The sequence below is a fragment of the Colletotrichum abscissum genome, assembly GCF_030869225.1.
Source record: "Colletotrichum abscissum strain IMI 504890 chromosome Unknown Scaffold_14.1, whole genome shotgun sequence".
Lineage (NCBI taxonomy): Eukaryota > Fungi > Ascomycota > Sordariomycetes > Glomerellales > Glomerellaceae > Colletotrichum > Colletotrichum abscissum.
The window spans coordinates 989,517-1,006,984 of record NW_026850032.1 but is presented as its reverse complement, the minus strand read 5'-3'; the positions used below and the strand labels follow the sequence as shown (position 1 = coordinate 1,006,984).

Below are 17,468 nucleotides of genomic sequence, written 5' to 3'. Positions count from 1 at the left end.
GTATGTCTAGCCCGGAGGGGATTAGACCGCGGAAATTAGGATGAATGATTCCCCGACCCCGCCAAAAAGTTGCAGAGCGCGCCTTCAATCGATAAGAAAATCTTTGGTTTGGAGAGAATTTCGGTAGCTTCAAGGTGAGGAAATGGGTGCTAATTGACAATGAAGACCGATTTTAAGGTACGCTTTGCAGGATTTTCCCCTAATTCGCATGCGATTCTGACCATTGCTTCAATTTCTAGTTTTCCAATTTGCTCGGCACGGTGTACTGCCAGGGCAACCTGCTCTTCAGCCCAGATGGCACCCATTTGTTCTCGCCCGTGGGGAACAGGGTTACTGTCTTCGACCTGGTGAAGTATGTTCTGCCTCAAAAGTCGGCGCAACTCAAACATTTCCATGCTAATTTCCTATCAGCAACAAGTCACATACTCTTCCCTTCGCGCACCGGAAAAATATCTCGCGAATCGGTCTCACTCCTCGAGGAAACCTGCTACTGTCCATTGACGAAGATGGCCAGGCTATTCTGACCAACGTCCTCCGCCGAATCCCCATTTACCGATTTTCGTTCCGCTCTTCTGTCACCGCCCTCTCCTTCTCGCCTTCCGGACGCCATTTCGTTGTTGGTTTGGGCCGCAAGATCGAAGTCTGGCATGTGCCGTCCACACCAGATGCGAATGCCGAAGGAGAACTCGAGTTCGCGCCGTTTGTGAAGCACCACACCCACACACAACACTTTGACGAAGTGCGCAGCATCGAGTGGTCCAGCGACTCGCGATTCTTCCTTAGTACCTCCAAGGATTTGACCGCAAGAATATGGAGTCTGGATCGTGAGGAGGGGTTCGTGCCGACGGTACTTTCGGGACACAAGCAGGCTGTGGTGGGGGCATGGTTCTCGGAGGACCAGGAAACCATTTACACCGTCAGCAAGGACGGCGCTGTGTTCGACTGGAAGTACGTTGGAAAGCCGGTTCAGGATGAAGACGAGATGGTGGACGAGGACGAGGACGACATGCGCTGGAGAATTGTCGACAGACACTACTTCATGCAGAACAGTGCGCATGTCCGATGCGCAACCTTTCACCCCGAGTCCAACCTTCTTGTCGCCGGTTTCTCCAACGGAACTTTCGGTCTGTACGAGCTGCCCGACTTCAACATGATCCACACTCTCAACATTTCTCAAAACGAGATCGACTTTGTGACGATCAACAAGAGCGGAGAGTGGTTAGCCTTTGGCGCATCAAAGTTGGGGCAACTCCTGGTGTGGGAATGGCAATCCGAGTCGTATATCCTGAAGCAGCAGGGCCACTTTGACTCCATGAACAACTTGGTCTACTCCCCCGATGGACAGCGCATCGTCACCATTGCCGATGACGGCAAGATTAAGGTTTGGGATACCGAATCTGGTTTCTGCATCGTCACCTTCACGGAGCACACAAGTGGTGTCACGGCCTGCGAGTTCTCAAAGAAGGGCAACGTACTATTCACATCCAGTCTTGACGGCTCCGTAAGAGCTTGGGATCTCATCAGATACAGAAACTTCCGCACATTCACAGCGCCGACAAGGCTGTCATGGTCATGTATGGCCGTTGACCCTAGCGGCGAGGTCGTCGCGGCTGGATCTCTGGACTCTTTCGATATTCATATCTGGTCCGTTCAGACGGGACAGCTTCTGGACCAGCTCACCGGTCACGAGGGTCCCGTGTCGGCCCTAGCCTTCACACCAAACGGCAACTCCCTTGTCAGTGGTAGCTGGGACCGCACCGCAAGAATTTGGTCCATCTTCAACAGGACACAAACGAGCGAGCCTTTGCAGCTGCAGGCCGATATCCTCGATATCGCTGTGCGCCCTGACTCTTTACAACTGGCGATTTCAACGTTGGATGGTCAGCTGTCTTTCTGGTCCATCATGGATGCTGAGCAGGTGTCTGGACTGGACGGCCGTCGTGACGTTTCCGGTGGACGCAAGCTCACTGATCGGAGGACGGCCGCCAACGTGGCGGGCACAAAGAGCTTCAACACCATTCAGTACAGCACTGACGGAAGCTGCTTGCTTGCCGGTGGCAACAGCAAGTACATCTGCCTGTACTCTGTTCATACTATGGTTCTTTTGAAGAAGTACACAGTCAGCGTCAACCTGTCTCTGTCCGGAACGCAAGAGTTCCTCAACAGCAAGCTCCTTACCGAGGCCGGCCCCGGCGGTCTGATCGATGATCAGGGCGAGGCCTCGGACCCCGAGGACAGGAGAGACGACTCCCTGCCGGGCTCCAAGCGCGGCGACCCTTCTGCGAGGAAGAGGATGCCAGAGGTCCGCGTCTCGGGCGTTGCATTCACACCTACCGGCACGGCCTTCTGCGCTGCCACAACAGAGGGCCTGCTCATCTACAGCCTCGACAACCTCATGCAGTTCGACCCCTTTGACCTCAACATGGAAATCACCCCCGCATCCACGCTCGCCGTCCTGGAGAACGAAAAGGACTACCTCAAAGCCCTGGTCATGGCCTTCCGCCTCAACGAGGCCGGCCTCATCAAGCGCGTCTTCCTCTCAATACCGCACACGGACATTGCTCTGGTCGTCCAGGATATGCCCATCGTCTACGTTCCGAGGTTACTGCGCTTCGTCGCGGCCCAGACGGAGGAGACGCCGCATATTGAGTTCTGCCTGCTCTGGGTCAAGGCGCTGGTGGACAAGCACGGCGCCTGGCTCACGCAGCACAGGGGCAAGGTGGACGTCGAGCTGAGAATCGTGGCCAGGGCCGTCTCGAGGATGCGCGACGAGATCAGGAGGCTCGCGGACGATAATGTGTACATGGTGGACTATCTGTTGGGCCAGGCCAGCAACGAAAAGGAGACGACCGGTGTAAAAATGCTAGATTTGGCCGCGTTCGACGCCCCCGCCAAGACTTTGGCGATTGGCGATGCGGATGAGGGCCAGAGCGATTCCGACGGAGATGAGTGGATTGGGCTAGAATAAACCATAGATGTTATTACAAATGTATACCCCCCCCCGTTTTGTCAAGCTGCCATGATTTTGCTACTGTCACATTTATGCCGTCCCATCTCATTCATTTACAACCTTGATATCGTCCTGTCACCGTCGGCTAGTCAATCGCGAGCAGGGACGTCCTAGAAGCAGCGTCAATATCATGAATTTACATTCCAAACGATGGTTTTTTGTCTCACCTTCCACGCCTCTTCAAAGCCCGCTGAGCGAACCCATCTCGTCTCGTCATGTTCAGTGCTATCCAACAACATGTAGGTGAGGTTGAGCCACTCCCCATCCTTGATCTTGATCCAGGGTTTGTCGCCATACTTCGCTGAAAGGTCCTGGCAAATCCCAAGTGCTCTGACCACCTTGATCGTGTGGCCGTCATCTACAAAGTTGTGAAATCTTGGAAGGAGGTCTGTGGAGTCCATCAGCCACTATTCTAAGTATGACGAAAGATGGAAAACTCACCAGTCGGCTTGGAGACCAAGTCCTTGCCCTCATCTTTGTCCTTTGGCTTGTACGACTTGACATCCTCCAAGCGCAGCGGCGGGCACCCGCGCGCCGCATACTGCACCAGGTCCATCCGGATCTTGTACTCCAGCATGCGCACCTTGTTCTCCGTCGAGATCCACGGCATGGAGTTGAAACTGAGGAAGATGGGCGCAGCGTTCGTGTGGTGACTGTTTACAGCATCAGCGTCTGGCATTCCTGTCGCCAGCCTCTCCCAAGACGAAAAAAAGATCACACCCACATCAAGAAGAAATCCCACTTTGGCTCCTTGCCTGGCCGAAGAGCCGCGCCGCCGGCAACGTAAAAGGCAGTATGAAACATCTCCGCCGTCCTCTCGTCAAGCTCCTCAGGACGAACCTTGACCTTGCTCGCGATCCGCAGCATCTCCTCCGGCGCGCGCTTCAGAATCCCGTCAAAGATCTTGTTCGCGTCCTTCATCTGAGCAGCTTGAGCAAGCTTCTGGTCACGACGAATCTCCTCAACAAGATCCGAAATCGGCGGCATACGCTCACTCGCTGCCGCCGCACGCTTCTCCGTCTCGTCAAAAAAGTCCTTGAGCTGGTTCTTATGCACCGCGGCCTGTGCCAGCCCCTCGGCGACGATGGCGGGCTGCTCCCACTCGACACCATACATGAGCTGGATAATGGGGTGCAAAAAGCCCGCAAACATACGCTGGAACATGTCGTCGGCGCGCTCGTCGCCCTTGAAGAGGTGCTCTTTCAACGCCGCCTCCCAGCCCCCGAGCCTCTCAATCTCGCGCTGGAAGAAGAGGAGGAAGTCTGGGTAGTGCTTTTCCTTGCCTAGGTACGCTTTCGCGCGGTCCCAGTCGTGCAGCTCATCTGCGACGGAATCACGGGGGGTCTGCGCTGGGCGCTGGTAGTCTGCGTTTTCCTTGTACGCCGCTTGAATGGCGTCGGGGCCTGCGCCGGTACCGAAGAGGGCTAGGACCTGATGAGGGATCTTGAACGATGTTAGAGGCTGGCTATGAGATGATCCGAGTATTTGAGCTCACGTGGTTGTGGAAGCCTTCTTGGTTGAAGAAGACATGATGTTTCTGTACAATATTAGCATACCGCCTACTCCTATGTAAGGTACAATTTGTCCGTACCTCGAGATCCTCCTGTAGTAGCTCAGACACCTTGCTCGCGGCAGCATCTTTCTGATCAAACTTCCACAGTCCCGTGTTCGTCACCGGAACATTGATCTTGTATGCTGTCGCCATGCTGATAGCTCTGATCTGGCTGTGTGAGAAAGTACGGTTTGCGCTGGGTGTGATGTGTTTTGAGATTCTCTTGGGAATCGTGGATGGTAATCTCATTTTACTTAGAGATGACCCTCGCCATGACATCGTGGGAACGTTAAAGACTTTGACTGAACCTTAATATGTATCAAAGACAGGGGGCCTCGAACCTCTGCAAGAACCCGGGACCAAACGGCCGCTTACAAATGAGGTACGCGCGAAAGGGCGAGCGCGAGTGGTAAAGAATCGGAGGTGTTCCCATAGGATGGCTAGATGCGGGTAAGTCGAAGTGGCTCCCGGGCGGCGGCTACGGGAGGGGGTCTGTGGTGCGCATCACCTAAACTCTACAAAGCCATTTCCCCAGACTTTTGACGTCATCACAACTTTGGGAGGAGGATTGGGTTTAGATGCCAATGTCACCTACCACATTCGTCAGAATCGAGAACCGAACACCTAATAGTGGGCTGTGGTGTTAGTAAGCTACGGTGCTAGTAGTCGGGAATACATCAGACAAGTGACCAACAAGCCCCGACAGACAAGGACGGACCGGAGAGTCGTAGACACATACCTCCGAAACTGTCCGCCGAAATCTCCACTATTCTACATCTTCGGTCTCCGTGATCTGCCGGCCTGGGAAGGTCTTTCACCGAGACCCGAGCCCTGTCTACGATGAATTGCAAGTCTACGAATACCTCCGACAGGATCTCTGTCGACCGACAGGATCTCTGTCGGATCTGGAACGACAAGATGGAACCCAAATACATACGCTCGAGTTGCGGGATGAGAAACCCAAATGCCCCATGGTGCTCTCACTAGTGTTGTTTTAGTAAGGTAAATCGACTGAAGTTGTGGACCTTCGTATGCCTGAGGGAGGGTGGATGCACCTTCGGTCTTGAGGCTTGAACGCGAAGGGCGACCATATCGTAAAGTAATTCGAGATTCTCGGTCACGCGCGAAGATTTAGGCATAACAATATGTACCATAACGACTAGCTGCACGAGGTGCTTGCTGTGCGCCTGCCCTTCGGTCACCATCTGTGAGCCAGAATATCACAGTCAGATACTACAAGATAAGAACAACCTAATTTGATATCAACAGGAATACGTGTACAAGACCCAATTACAAGCACTCGAGCTCTGGTTATCTTGCCCAATGAATGAGAACATTCAGGCCGGCTCTTGCCAAGATCAGCCTCATAGCCTAGTCTCAGACTTGCTTACGCCTGGAGATGGGCAGGCTGCCTACATCAAGCACCACAGCGCCTGCCTTGTCCAACTTGGCACCTTGCAGGTAGGCAATAGTGGTATCAATGTCAAGGAAGCTCGGCGTAAGAAGCAGGTGGTCTTAGTGAAGCGTGACAAAGCTCCACAGAGTTCCAAGAAGGAGCAAGGGGTCGATGGGCTATTCCAACTGGCAAAGTTGAGCTTAAGTAACCCCACGTGCGGTCGGTCATTACATGACTTCTCCTAGATCCAAGTCACCTTGATCACCTGTACTGCTGTGTTTCATGATTAAGAGAAATCATCAAAGCCTCCACCAGAAGTCTTGCCAAAACATGCTCACAGCAGCGATCATTCCACAGCCAAGCCTTGTGCTTTCCCCAGAGAGCGGTGGGCTCTCAAATGGCTGTTCAACGACAGCCATCTCATCTAAATTTGTCTCGCCTCAGCCTCCCTGCCACAGCCTCGATGGTGATGGGCACATCCAAGGCTGACAGCCATGCCCAAGCTTCACAGCAGGTGGGCGTAGCCAGTAGTCAATCATCGGGCGGAAAATGTCCGCCTCAAGCTAAGACAGGGCTCGACATTTGTTCCCTTTCGTCCACCAGATTCTCCAGTCTGGTCACACAAGAGATGGGCACTGGTGGCGTGACAGACCAAGAGAAGGCAGCCTACGGACTTCGGCTGAGGTAAGTTTGCTCCAAGGCGATGGGACCAATTCTCGAATTCGGAAGACATTTGCTGTTTCCCTCATACAGCCCTTTCCCTAACGCCATACTTCAGACTTCCGAAGACAACGCATCCCTTCTTTCTCTTTCTTCGTCAAAGAGGCCAGACCGAGTGTTTTCATACTCTATTCATCAATGTGTCGTACAGCGTTGTTACTGTTCTCTTGGTTGGTGGTTTCAGCGCAGTGTTGGAATCCCTTTGGAAAATCAAGGCTGATAATCCGCGATGACGCTCCGTCTCCTTCTGATTTCCTGAGGAGAGCTTTCCCTTCAGGTATGTCGAAGACTTCATCAGACACCTCACGACCGAGTGTCGCATTTTAACTTGAGTAGCAATCGTCATAGGTGGCTATGTGTATATAGACGGCGGCGAGGTATCCCAGTTATACAACGGCAAAAACGGGACCACTGCCAACCACCCGTCGTGGCCAGGTAGGGTTTACGTCCAATTCAAATTGAAATTAGGACACATCATTGACGTCTGTCGCTTTCTCCAGTGAACTCGACACTCTCCATCTGTCTCGAACAATCATGGACCAACTCTAGCGTCACGATGACATCCACTCCCAAGAACGGACCGAAGCTCAATTGGCAGGCCATATGGCGAGACCCATCCTCGACCGGATTCTACGTTTGGGGCGGCATGATGTCCTACTCCGACACGCCCCCGGCAAAAGAGTTATGGCATTTCAAGGTGGACGGTAACGGTGGTGGAACCTGGTCGCAGGTCACCCCCGCGAGCGTCGTCGCTTTCAGCAAGCTCACCCGCACCACAGAAGCCTCTTTCACACAGAGTAAGGATGTGGGATACTACTTTGGCGGGGTTGCAAACTCCAGAACGGATACCTCTACTTATAACAATGCTCTCGCCCTTCCTGGACTAATATCGTACAACATGACTTCGGGAGAGATAAAAAATACGTCCTCTACAGGGTTCGGTCAATATGGGACCTCAGTAAGAGGCTCATCACAGTTCGTGCCGTTTGGATCCGGCGGAATGCTGCTCTTCTTAGGCGGAGGCCAGGCACCAGTCTCGTTACCGAAAGGGAGCTGGGAGGAGGTGGACTTCAACAAGGTCGCCTTGTATAATCCCAGCAGTCAGTAGACTCTCTTGGCGACGCGTGTTTCAACAAGGCACTGACACTTACTCAGCCGACAAGTGGTATACTCAGCAGACAACAGGTTCCAGACCGGCGACACGAGGAAACTTTTGTGCCGTGGGCGCTTCCAGCACCAATGACACGTACGAGATGTAAGAGAAACAACTTCCATCGTACCGCTTGACCATGATAAGTGGCTGGGACTAATGCTAGTGCGTTACTCAGCTTTCTCTACGGCGGCGGTAGCACCGAGACAGGCAGCGTCTCTGGCGATGTCTACGTCCTGAGCTTGCCCGGGTTTGTCTTCTTCAAAGCAGCAGGCTCGTCAGCCATTCGGGCGGGCCATACGTGCGTCGTCGTGGGCGAGGGAGGCCGCCAGATGCTTTCTATTGGAGGAACAGACGGGTCCCTCGGCTTCCCTAGGTCGTTGACAGACCCAGACCCCTGGAAGCTCGGGCTGGGCATCTTTGACATGACGGAGATGCGCTGGTCTGATGGGTATGATTACCAGGCGCGACCGTACGAGTCGCCCGACGCGGTCAAGCAGTGGTATGCCCAAGGGGGACTAGACTCCGTCGTTTGGGCGAGCGAAGAGGTCAAGGCCTTGTTTTCTGAGCGTAAGTGAGCGTGACTTCATTTTAGAATATGAGTCTATATCTCAGGTATTGACCAAGCAGCAGCGGCGCCCACCAACTCGACCTCGGATCCTTCACCTACTGAACAGTCCAATGCAGGCAGCGCAACTTCGACTGCGCAAGGTTCTCAGCCATCCAATCCGCCTATCGGTACCATCGTAGGTGCCGTTGTGGGCGGTGTTGTAGGCCTCGTTCTTGTAATCTGCCTCGTAGTGTTCTTCCTGAGGAGGAAACGATACCAGGCGGCGCCGCAGCAGGAGACAGGCGGAACGCCTCCAGAGTACGAGAAGCCTGGCAGCGCGCAATATGAATACAATGGGCCGGCCGGGGTCAATGCGCTGCACGAAGGACATACCGACCACTTCAACCCCGTCGAGTTACCCGCAGAACATGGTGCTGCGGAGCTTAGCTCCACGCATGGCAGGTATGAACTCGGCCAGATGGTGGCGAGGCCGTCCTAATCGATGTAGGAACGAGGAACGTCAGCAAATGACGAGATGAGGTCGCGCATGAATTCAAGATCTCTCAGTCGCAGACATGAACAGTAGGGTCACATAATGTAACAACAGGGACGAGTAATGGTATAACAAACGAAAACTTTTTGAATTGAGAGTCCCTCCCTCTTCCTCTAGGAGGGGGACTCGATCATGGTATCACCAGGTTTTGTCTAATATTAAGAAAGTTCATCATCATGCGTATGTGTGTTGTGGGGTGTGGGGTGTTGTCGTCGTCGGTGGTAAGTCGTCAATCTAAGCCTTGCGCTTCTTGTTGGGGGTGGTCTCGGCGTCGCCCATCTCCTCATCCTCGTCCTCCTCGTCGTCGGACTCAAAGTCGGCGTCGGACAGCTCGCCGGCCTCCTGAGCTTGGGCTATCATCGAGAGTAAGTCTCCGTCTCGTCCTTCTTCGGCAGCGACGGCACCGTCGCGGAGGAACTTACTAAAGTAGTGGAGCGCCTCGGGCCACAGGTCGGTGGCGATGGCGACGGCGACGTCGTCGCCGTCGGGGAAGATCTCGAGCTCGAACTCGGTCTCGTCCTCGTCGCCCTCCTCCTCCTCCTCGGCGGTCTTCTTGCCGGCCTTGCGGTCCTCGAACTCCTTGACCTCCTTGGCGAGGGCGGCGGCGCTCTCCTCGGCGGAGATGCGCTTGCCGACGTAGCCGAAGAAGGAGAAGAAGGAGACGCCGCCCATGGCGGTCTCCTCGACCTTCTTGCGGAGGGCCTCGGCCTCGGGGGTGAGCTTGCCGGGGGTGATGGGGCCCTGGTCCCAGACCTTCTTGGCGGCGGAGAGGAGGCCCTCGGTCAGGTCCTTGCCGGCCTTCCACTTGATGTCGACGGGCTCGGAGACGAGGCCGGTGTAGGTGGCGGAGTGGCGGTACCAAAAGGTCTTTTCGACGACGGCGTCCTCAAAGTAGTCGTTCTCGTTGAACTCGAAGCGGATGGTGAGGGAGCGGGGGTCGCCGCCGGAGCCGTTCTCGATCTCGGGGCGGGAGACGGAGATGGTCTTGAGGGAGGAGAGGAGCAGGGCGGCGTCGGAGGGCTGGATGTGCTCGTCGACCTCGGGGGGCGACTGCTCAAAGACGAGGGCCCAGAAGTTGGGGATCTTGGAGACGACGGCGGCGCGCTTCTCGTACAGAGGCTTGGAGAGCTCGTACTGCTTGCGGACTGGCGAGGGGTGTTAGTTGAGTCAGAAGTAGAGGCGAGGTCAGGAAAAGAGATGGAAAGAAGACGATTCCTTCATCTCTTGTCTGGGGGGATGTGAGGGCTTGTGCAAACAGAATCAAAACATACCAATCTCGTTCTCAACGAGCTCGAACTCGCGCTCGAGGTCAGCGAGCTGCTCGTAGGTGACACCAGTCTCAACCATTTCAGTCATTTTGGCAGTATTGTTTATGTGTGTGTGTGAAGGAGTAAGAGAATAGGTGATGAAGTGTGAGAAGCGAGTGAGTGAGTGAGGAGAGTCAAAGAAGGAGGGAAGAGAAATGTCAAGAAGGGTGCTATGAGATTTTTCAACTTTCTTTCGTGGCGGGGTAGCGATTACAAGAGGGAAAAAAAAAAGTTGGCGGGGTTGTAATTAGCCTGAGTCGCAAAGGATTTTGTTCAGAAGCAAAGCTCAGGCGGTGGAGGGGGTGGGTTGGGCGGCACAAGGGGCAACGATGTCTTGGGTATTAAGTACCAAAGCGAGGTGTCCAAGGCGTGAACCTGGGCTGCTTATCAAATTCTTGGTACATGTACTATTACTCCTGTCTCGTATTGTTTGTTTGTTATTCTCCTATTGAATGGGTAGAAAAATCTGTTAAAAAAGGGACCCTGTGGTTCTGAATACGTGGGGGAAAGAGGAGCGAGGGGAGGGGTGAATGGGCCACAGCAGAGAGGCAACCGTAACGCCAGGAACAAACAGACAAGGGGAAAAGCAAATGAAGAAATTTTTCCAACAGGTCGCCTGCATCTCTCTCTCGTCACCTCGTCACCTCTCGTATGTGCTTGTGCTGTTTGGGTTTCTGTGACGCCAGCTCTCAAGGATAGAGGACGAAGACTGCAATCTTGACTGGCCATTGCACATTCGGGCGGCGGTGACTGATGTCATTGGATCGTGTCCCCCACGTCCCTGTTGATCTCGAACTTTTTGGAAATCCCAGACGCACCCAATTGGCGCCAGACGGAGCATTTTCCAGCGGGCCCATTGGACACTTGCGTTTGCATGGTGAATTTTTTTTTTTTCGTTTGCTGTAAGTCCATCTTGACACTCCTTGCGATCCAAACTCGATTAGGAATGTCTCTAGTGTACCTACTCCGTACACTATCGCCAAGAATACAACTCAAGCGTGCCCTGAACGTGCTTACCGCTAACCGAGCCACATGCTACCGTGGTGTCTCCCTCTCGGCATTCTCAGATCATTGTGTTAAGCTCCCGCTCAATGCTGAAGACCGAAAAGCTAGACCCGATGGGAAGGATCCTCCTCCTTCTTCTTACCCAGGACCACCGTGCCTGGACCCCTAGCGGGGTCTCGTCCGCAATAGGACCTCTCCGAACAACGATCTTCCATGAAAGTTCACCTTCCTCATCAACAAAATTTTTGAAGAAAAAAAAAAGATGAGAGAAGAAACAACAACAGCAACCCCCCCCCCCCCCCCCCCCCCCCCCCCCCCACAACAACCAGCCTCCCCCGCACCCCCCCTCCCCCCCCCCCTCCCCCTCCCTCTCCCTCCCCCCCCCTACCCCCGCCCCGCCGCCACCCCCCCGCCCCCCCCCCCCCCCCCCACTCAAATGGCAATTTCTGAACGGGCTGCTTCTAGATCGCCATTTTTTCTTCACTCCTATCCACATTCTGTATTCGTGTCACCGCCCTACCCAGGCTGAGACGCGGCAACTGCCCGTGGGTATCCGCTACTCTGCTACCGTGACTGGGAAAACCGCTGCGAAGCCAAATGGTTAATTCATGCGTTCTCGTTTTCTCACCAGCTCTATTAGCCGCGCTATTCTATACTGCGCGCTCTTTTGCCTTCTGTTGCTGCTTCTTCTTCTCTGTTCTCTTATGGAGTCATGACAAACAGCAACCCACTGGGGGGCGGGTCGATCTCTCATTGCCCCTCGCTGCCATCACATCTTGCCCCTCCTCGTCGGTTCCTCTATTCAAGCACAGTCACTCGAGAGCGAGAGAGAACCTCTTGCGCATCTGCTAACGTAGATGAGTTGTGATGAACTGTGATGGGATGGAAGCAGCGTTAAGTTCTACTCCCCATCTCCTTGGACCAGTCAAGCATTGCCATACACAAATAAGCTGCATCGCCCAAAGAAAAACTCCATCCAGCGGACGGAATGTCACCGTGAATCGAAAGCAAAAATTTGTCCATCCCTTTCCCCTAATTCTCGCTGGCATCATCCCAACAGCTCCCCCGTTGCTAGGAGACAGACGAATAGTGACATTGAATGGTCAAGCCCCCCCCCCCCCCTTTCCCCCAAAGAAAAATTCGAGATGGCCTGCCTCCACTATACCAAGGACTACTCTCGACTAGATTAACACGTGAGGACACTCCTCCCAGGGCTCTCCCCTTTCCTCAACTCGGCGTCGGGTAGACACACTTCCGAAGAACACGTCAAGGTACTGTGGATTTCACTGAGAAGGCTTCGAAAAACGCAGCCATCATGCTCAATGTCGAATGCGGACCGCTTCTCCGCTCAGCCCCGGGACGTTCGCGGAAGAAAGTGGAACCAGCCGCCGGCCATCGGTCCCCGAAAAGGATCCACACGAGACCGGGCCGGGCGGACAGAACTCAGATAGTATACCGGTACCCTACCGCTCGTCAACCTGTCAACCGCGGGAGTCCGTGCTTGGGGTAGGTCCTAGGTATGCGTGGTCCGTGAATGACGGCAAGTGCCCTGTATAAGTCCATATGCCTTCGGACTCTGTCTGCCATCAGCTGATAGACATCACATCTCTACTTTAAGTTTGGTATGCATTCACTCGCTATGACAGCTTGAATCGATGTGGAAACCAGCCAAATGTATCTTTTCTCGTGCATGCCCTAGTGCCGCGTCATCGTTGTCTTGATTAACCTACAGGTTGACTATTATTGCTTGCGCAGTCCAGGTTTTGATCTCTTTTGTTTTTCGTTCTCTCACGCTCTCCCTCTTGTGTGATCACGACTCCTCTGAAATGCAGTGCTATCGCTCACTTCCTTGCTTGAAACCCACGGCCTTGCCGGCTTCGGTGCTCTTGTGTCCCTATGACAGTAACAACGCTTTGATACTCCCGTAAATCATCAGATCATATGACTTTTTGTCGTAGTTGTGTAGTAAGGTGGCTGAGAAGAGATCCAGAAACGGCCCAATGACCACTCGTGTCTTGCACATTGCCGGGGGTATATCCAATACAAAAATCAAACGCAATTATGACCAATTCAATGTCTCCCATGAAATTCGCTCGCTCAAGCCCCATCATCCTCAAATGCTCTCCTTTTCTTGAGCAGTGGCCTACCACGTGATATGGGTAACACGGGACCGCATGTCTGGCATGCCGGTGATGATGCCACGAGTACCGACCTGGAGGTTGGCAAATCTGGCCCTCAGGTCAAAGTCCACCGCCCGAACCATGACGCGCTTCTCTTCGGGGACAGATCGCTTCGCTTTGATCAGTCCGGGAATCGCACTGTTCCTTCGATCATCCCAACGGGCATTGCCCCCAGGTCCTAGCGGAATGCCCTCGCCAAAATCCACCGATCCGTGTCTTCCATTGGCGCCGGCTTGGGAGCCACGCGCGTCGGGAGACGGTGAAGATAAAGGCTCTTCCTCCTCAATCGTGGCAACCCACTGTCCAATTCGCGCTGTGAGCTCACTGTCCCACATGCCTTCCCGCCGCGCGCTGCTTCTCAAAAGCTGGATGGCCTGTCGCCGGATGACGGAATGCCTACATTTGGTGGCCACCACAAACAAGGGCGGGACGATACCCAGGTCGGCACTGAAGCTCGGCTTGATGTGGAAAGTATTGTACTCGTGACCGCCAAAGATATCCGGGGTATGATTGTGACGGTGAGTACACTGCGAAGGGTCGGGACACCTCTTGGCTGCCGCTCGTCTCTCTTCATCGCCCACCACTTCAGAAGCAAGGTCGACAATGGCCTTGAAATGGGGTTGGAAGACGTCAAACTGCGACTCGTTGTCGCTGTACGTCATAAGGAACAGAATCTGGCTCATGATCTGGAACATTTTCAGGACCGCGATGCCGGCCTTTTCTTGATGACTGACGCCGGGCGCTGTGCGCGATTCGAGGAGATACTCAAATGCTTCGGACCAAGCGTCAAGTTGTCCCTTGAAGCTCATGCCATACTGTTTCAACGATTTGGGGAGAATGCCCATCGGTCCGTTGGCGCCTGTTGATTTTTGATACGTGAACAAGGTTTCGGTAAAGCGAAGCATCTTCTCGAGAAGCTTGTCCCAAGCGATGCGAGCCTCCATCAAATTGAAGAATTGTTCCGGCATCGATGATGAGCTCATGGATGACGGTGAGCTGCCGGCGTCCGAAGGGGGAGACTGGGGGAGCTCGGGGTTCTGGGGCGTAAGCCGAATCACGTATGGCTCGGGGAAGTGGAAGGCCATGTCGTACGACTTGGCTTGGATGGCCAGCCTCGTGAACATTTTGACCAGTTCTTCCTCAACAGGCTCCTCGGAGAGGGGTACAAACGATTTTCTTCGCTCGGCCCGCAGCTTCTCCAGTAAGCTGAGGCCAGTCTGAATTTGTCGTATCGCTTGGCGATGGTCCCCGACGAACGAGTCGAAGCAAGCCAACAGTACACTTGCCATCAACAGAGTCCGATGCGACTTCTGGTCACGGTGGAGCTGGACGAGTGCGTTGATGGCCTCCGAGTACTGTTTGACTGCCACTTCCCAATGTCGATATGCGCCATCCATGGGGTTCATCACGTCGGATGGTGAGCCTGGCGGGGACTCGCAGGACTGTTCTAGGGTCTTGTACAGAGCCCCAAGAGCGACCACTGCGTGGCGGATGGCGGGCTCAGCATGACATTCCTGTAGGACTGTCTGCGTCCAGAAGACGGAATCGAAATAACCAGATAATTCGTTTGCGGTATGAGTGCGGAACAACTGGAAATAGAGACCTTCTTGAGGTGACAGCTGTAAGTTGCCCGCTGGGCGGTACATGGTGATGGCTGAAGGAGCGTCATTCGGGGTTTGCGGAGGAGTCAATCGGCGCTGAATCTTCTGAACTCGTCTGGGAGGTAACTCGATGGGGGCTCGCGCGGGAGCGGCGTTGGTTGGAGCGGCGGCCAGGAGAGGCTTTGGAGCAATGGCGAGAACCTCGTGAGGTCTCGCGCTGCGGCTCGGAGGTGGATATCCGGTGCAAATCTTCTTGGAGCGTACACACTGCGAGCAGGAGGGTCGTCTTTCGTCGCACTTGATGCGCCGTTGTCTACGGTGAGCATGTTAGGCTCTTGCCCACGAACACGAGTACAGCAGGGGTGCGTCACGTACTTGCAGTTGTTGCATCCTGTCTTAACTTTCGGTTTACTGGTTCTGGCCCTCTTGGGCTTTGCTTGGGAGTCTTCGGAGGCGGGACTGGTCGATGTGACCGAGTTCGCGTCGGCGCCGTTGTAGGACGACATCGTCGCTGTGTAGAGTTGAGGTGGAATCTATGGCCGAGGCTTTGTCGCATATGCATTCATCGCCTTGGACTCTTTGTCGCGCACGAAGATGTCTGTCTGACCCTTGATCCCAACAAAAGTGTTACTGAAGACGGCGAAGTTGAGAAGCTGAACCACCACAAAAAAAAAAAGTGTCTGGCCGGAATGCAGGGGATTCGGGAGCTCTTTAGGGTAGAAGGGGGGACCGGGGCGCGGAGATAGTAACTAAGGCAAGCTAAGGGTCGGCGCGATGACGGGTGGTCTGTGAACTCGGCGGTTAGACAGGGTAAGCCTAGTGTAGAATCGACCAGGACGGGGAACGGGTCCGGCGGAGGGGCGATCTGCTGAGGGACGGGGTATATCCCTCGGTTCGAGCTCTAGGCTCTCGCACTTACATGACTAAAGGAGTTGTAAAAAGGCGCCAAGAAGAAAAGAGTCCAGGTTGAAGGGGGGCAGGCTTCAGTACTTTGTAGGAGTAGGTAGGTAGAGGAGGGTGAGGTGGGAAAAGCAAAGATAAGGTGAGAAGATTCAGGAGGAGAGGCACAACGGTTGTTGCTTAGACCTCTCTTTGAATGTCGATCAAAAGCAAAGAAGGGCAATGACGAGTAGTTGTGTCTTGACTGGGGTGATATAATAGTTTGCTTTCTCGGCTTGCGGATCAGATGTGCAATGACAGGGTGTTTGGGCAGCTCTCAGCAGCCTTCACAGCGGGAAGGAGTTTGGGGGCCGCGAGTCACGGGTGACGGAGGATAGAGTAATATAGGGCTGGCCGATGGCGTGTGGGCGCGGACCTGGGCATCCGTAGCTAGTGTTGTGACGCTACAAGCCACTGGATGTGAATGGAGCAACAGATCAGTAGCTTGGACCACAGGGACCAGGGGAGAGGGGGATCCGAGTAGGGGAGACCGAGATCCACGGTGGGAGGGGGGAGGGACCTGGAGAGGGCCTGGAGGGATAGGTAGACTACTCCGTAGAGGGTGAGAGGAAGAGGAAAAGCCAAGCAATGAGACAAGTCGCGATGTGGAGGCCTGTGAAGCTAGAGGTGGCTTGCAACGAACAGTAGACGCAGACCCGGACCGGGATCTTGTTCGATGGTGGTGTGGTGTCGAGCCGTGGTGATGGGCAGAGAGGAGACGCTGACAGTCTTTTAGGTAGGCACTGGTGGAGGGATACGTTGCTGCGCTATGCTGTACTGCATGCAGGACCTCCGACGTCGATTTGGCATGTACCGGAGGGAGGGAGGGCTGACGTGGGGAGACGGTTATCAGAATCCGGGTTGCTGAGGGCGAGCCAACAGTGGAAAGTAGGTGAGAATCTGGCGATACTTGCGATACTGGAAAAGAAGATGATGGTGTAGGTAGGCTAGTGATGTCGATGTAGATGTCAGGCTTCGAGTCTGATGACGGACAGAACCAAAAGAAGCAGGGATGAATATCGAAGGTCGGCAAGATGGTCAGAGAAATGCCCAGTGAACACTCGGTTGGAGGAGAGCGAGGATCAGGTCCAGACCAGGCCTAGGCGGGTGGGCTGGGATGAGAAGAAAGCAATTGTGCAGCAGATGCAGCAGAGAGATCAGGAAGACCCAGGTGCCGAAGAACAATCAGTTGAGACCAAAGCAAATGGAAGCGACCAAAAGCCAGACTTGGCCAAGAGCAGAAGCAGAAGAAGGGAGGATGAGGATAAGTCTGGGCTCTGGGCTCTGAGCTCTGGGGGGGCTCTTTACTGGGGGGGAAGAGGAAGGCGAGAGATGAACGAATGAGGTTGGGCTAACGGGGCTGGGAGTGGGGGATCGGAGTTGGCTAGTCCCCTAGCTCAAGCTGCGGAAGAGAAAAGAAAAGGTATCCGCAGATGGTGGGGTGGTGGAGGAGAGAGGTGAGGGTTGAGAGAGAGGGTGGAGGAGGAAGAGGAAGAAGAAGTAGT

General features: G+C 54.4%; 5 protein-coding genes across 5 annotated transcripts; 2 read left to right on the top strand and 3 right to left on the bottom strand.

Moving 5' to 3' along the window:
• Positions 1 to 159: 159 nt before the first annotated feature.
• CABS01_06899 (periodic tryptophan protein 2) lies at positions 160 to 2,968 on the top strand (the record flags this gene model as incomplete). Its single annotated transcript, XM_060540264.1, has 3 exons — positions 160 to 177; positions 240 to 352; positions 412 to 2,968. 3 exons carry the CDS (start codon positions 160 to 162, stop codon positions 2,966 to 2,968), a joined length of 2,688 nt encoding a protein of 895 aa, XP_060403948.1.
• Positions 2,969 to 3,099: 131 nt separating this feature from the next.
• On the bottom strand, positions 3,100 to 4,841 carry CABS01_06898 (HypA protein; the record flags this gene model as incomplete). The annotated part of the gene is made up of 6 exons (XM_060540263.1): positions 3,100 to 3,120; positions 3,178 to 3,398; positions 3,452 to 3,663; positions 3,735 to 4,453; positions 4,506 to 4,547; positions 4,602 to 4,841. 6 exons carry the CDS (start codon positions 4,839 to 4,841, stop codon positions 3,100 to 3,102), a joined length of 1,455 nt encoding a protein of 484 aa, XP_060403947.1.
• A 1,975-nt stretch (positions 4,842 to 6,816) lies between these two features.
• CABS01_06897 (kelch repeat protein) lies at positions 6,817 to 8,877 on the top strand (the record flags this gene model as incomplete). Its single annotated transcript, XM_060540262.1, has 6 exons — positions 6,817 to 6,955; positions 7,015 to 7,113; positions 7,179 to 7,778; positions 7,834 to 7,933; positions 8,007 to 8,398; positions 8,444 to 8,877. The coding sequence occupies 6 exons, from the start codon at positions 6,817 to 6,819 to the stop codon at positions 8,875 to 8,877; spliced, it is 1,764 nt and encodes a 587-aa protein (XP_060403946.1).
• Positions 8,878 to 9,165: 288 nt separating this feature from the next.
• CABS01_06896 (uncharacterized protein) lies at positions 9,166 to 10,287 on the bottom strand (the record flags this gene model as incomplete). The annotated part of the gene is made up of 2 exons (XM_060540261.1): positions 9,166 to 10,076; positions 10,203 to 10,287. 2 exons carry the CDS (start codon positions 10,285 to 10,287, stop codon positions 9,166 to 9,168), a joined length of 996 nt encoding a protein of 331 aa, XP_060403945.1.
• A 3,099-nt stretch (positions 10,288 to 13,386) lies between these two features.
• CABS01_06895 (uncharacterized protein) lies at positions 13,387 to 15,530 on the bottom strand (the record flags this gene model as incomplete). The annotated part of the gene is made up of 2 exons (XM_060540260.1): positions 13,387 to 15,337; positions 15,400 to 15,530. 2 exons carry the CDS (start codon positions 15,528 to 15,530, stop codon positions 13,387 to 13,389), a joined length of 2,082 nt encoding a protein of 693 aa, XP_060403944.1.
• Positions 15,531 to 17,468: the final 1,938 nt, after the last annotated feature.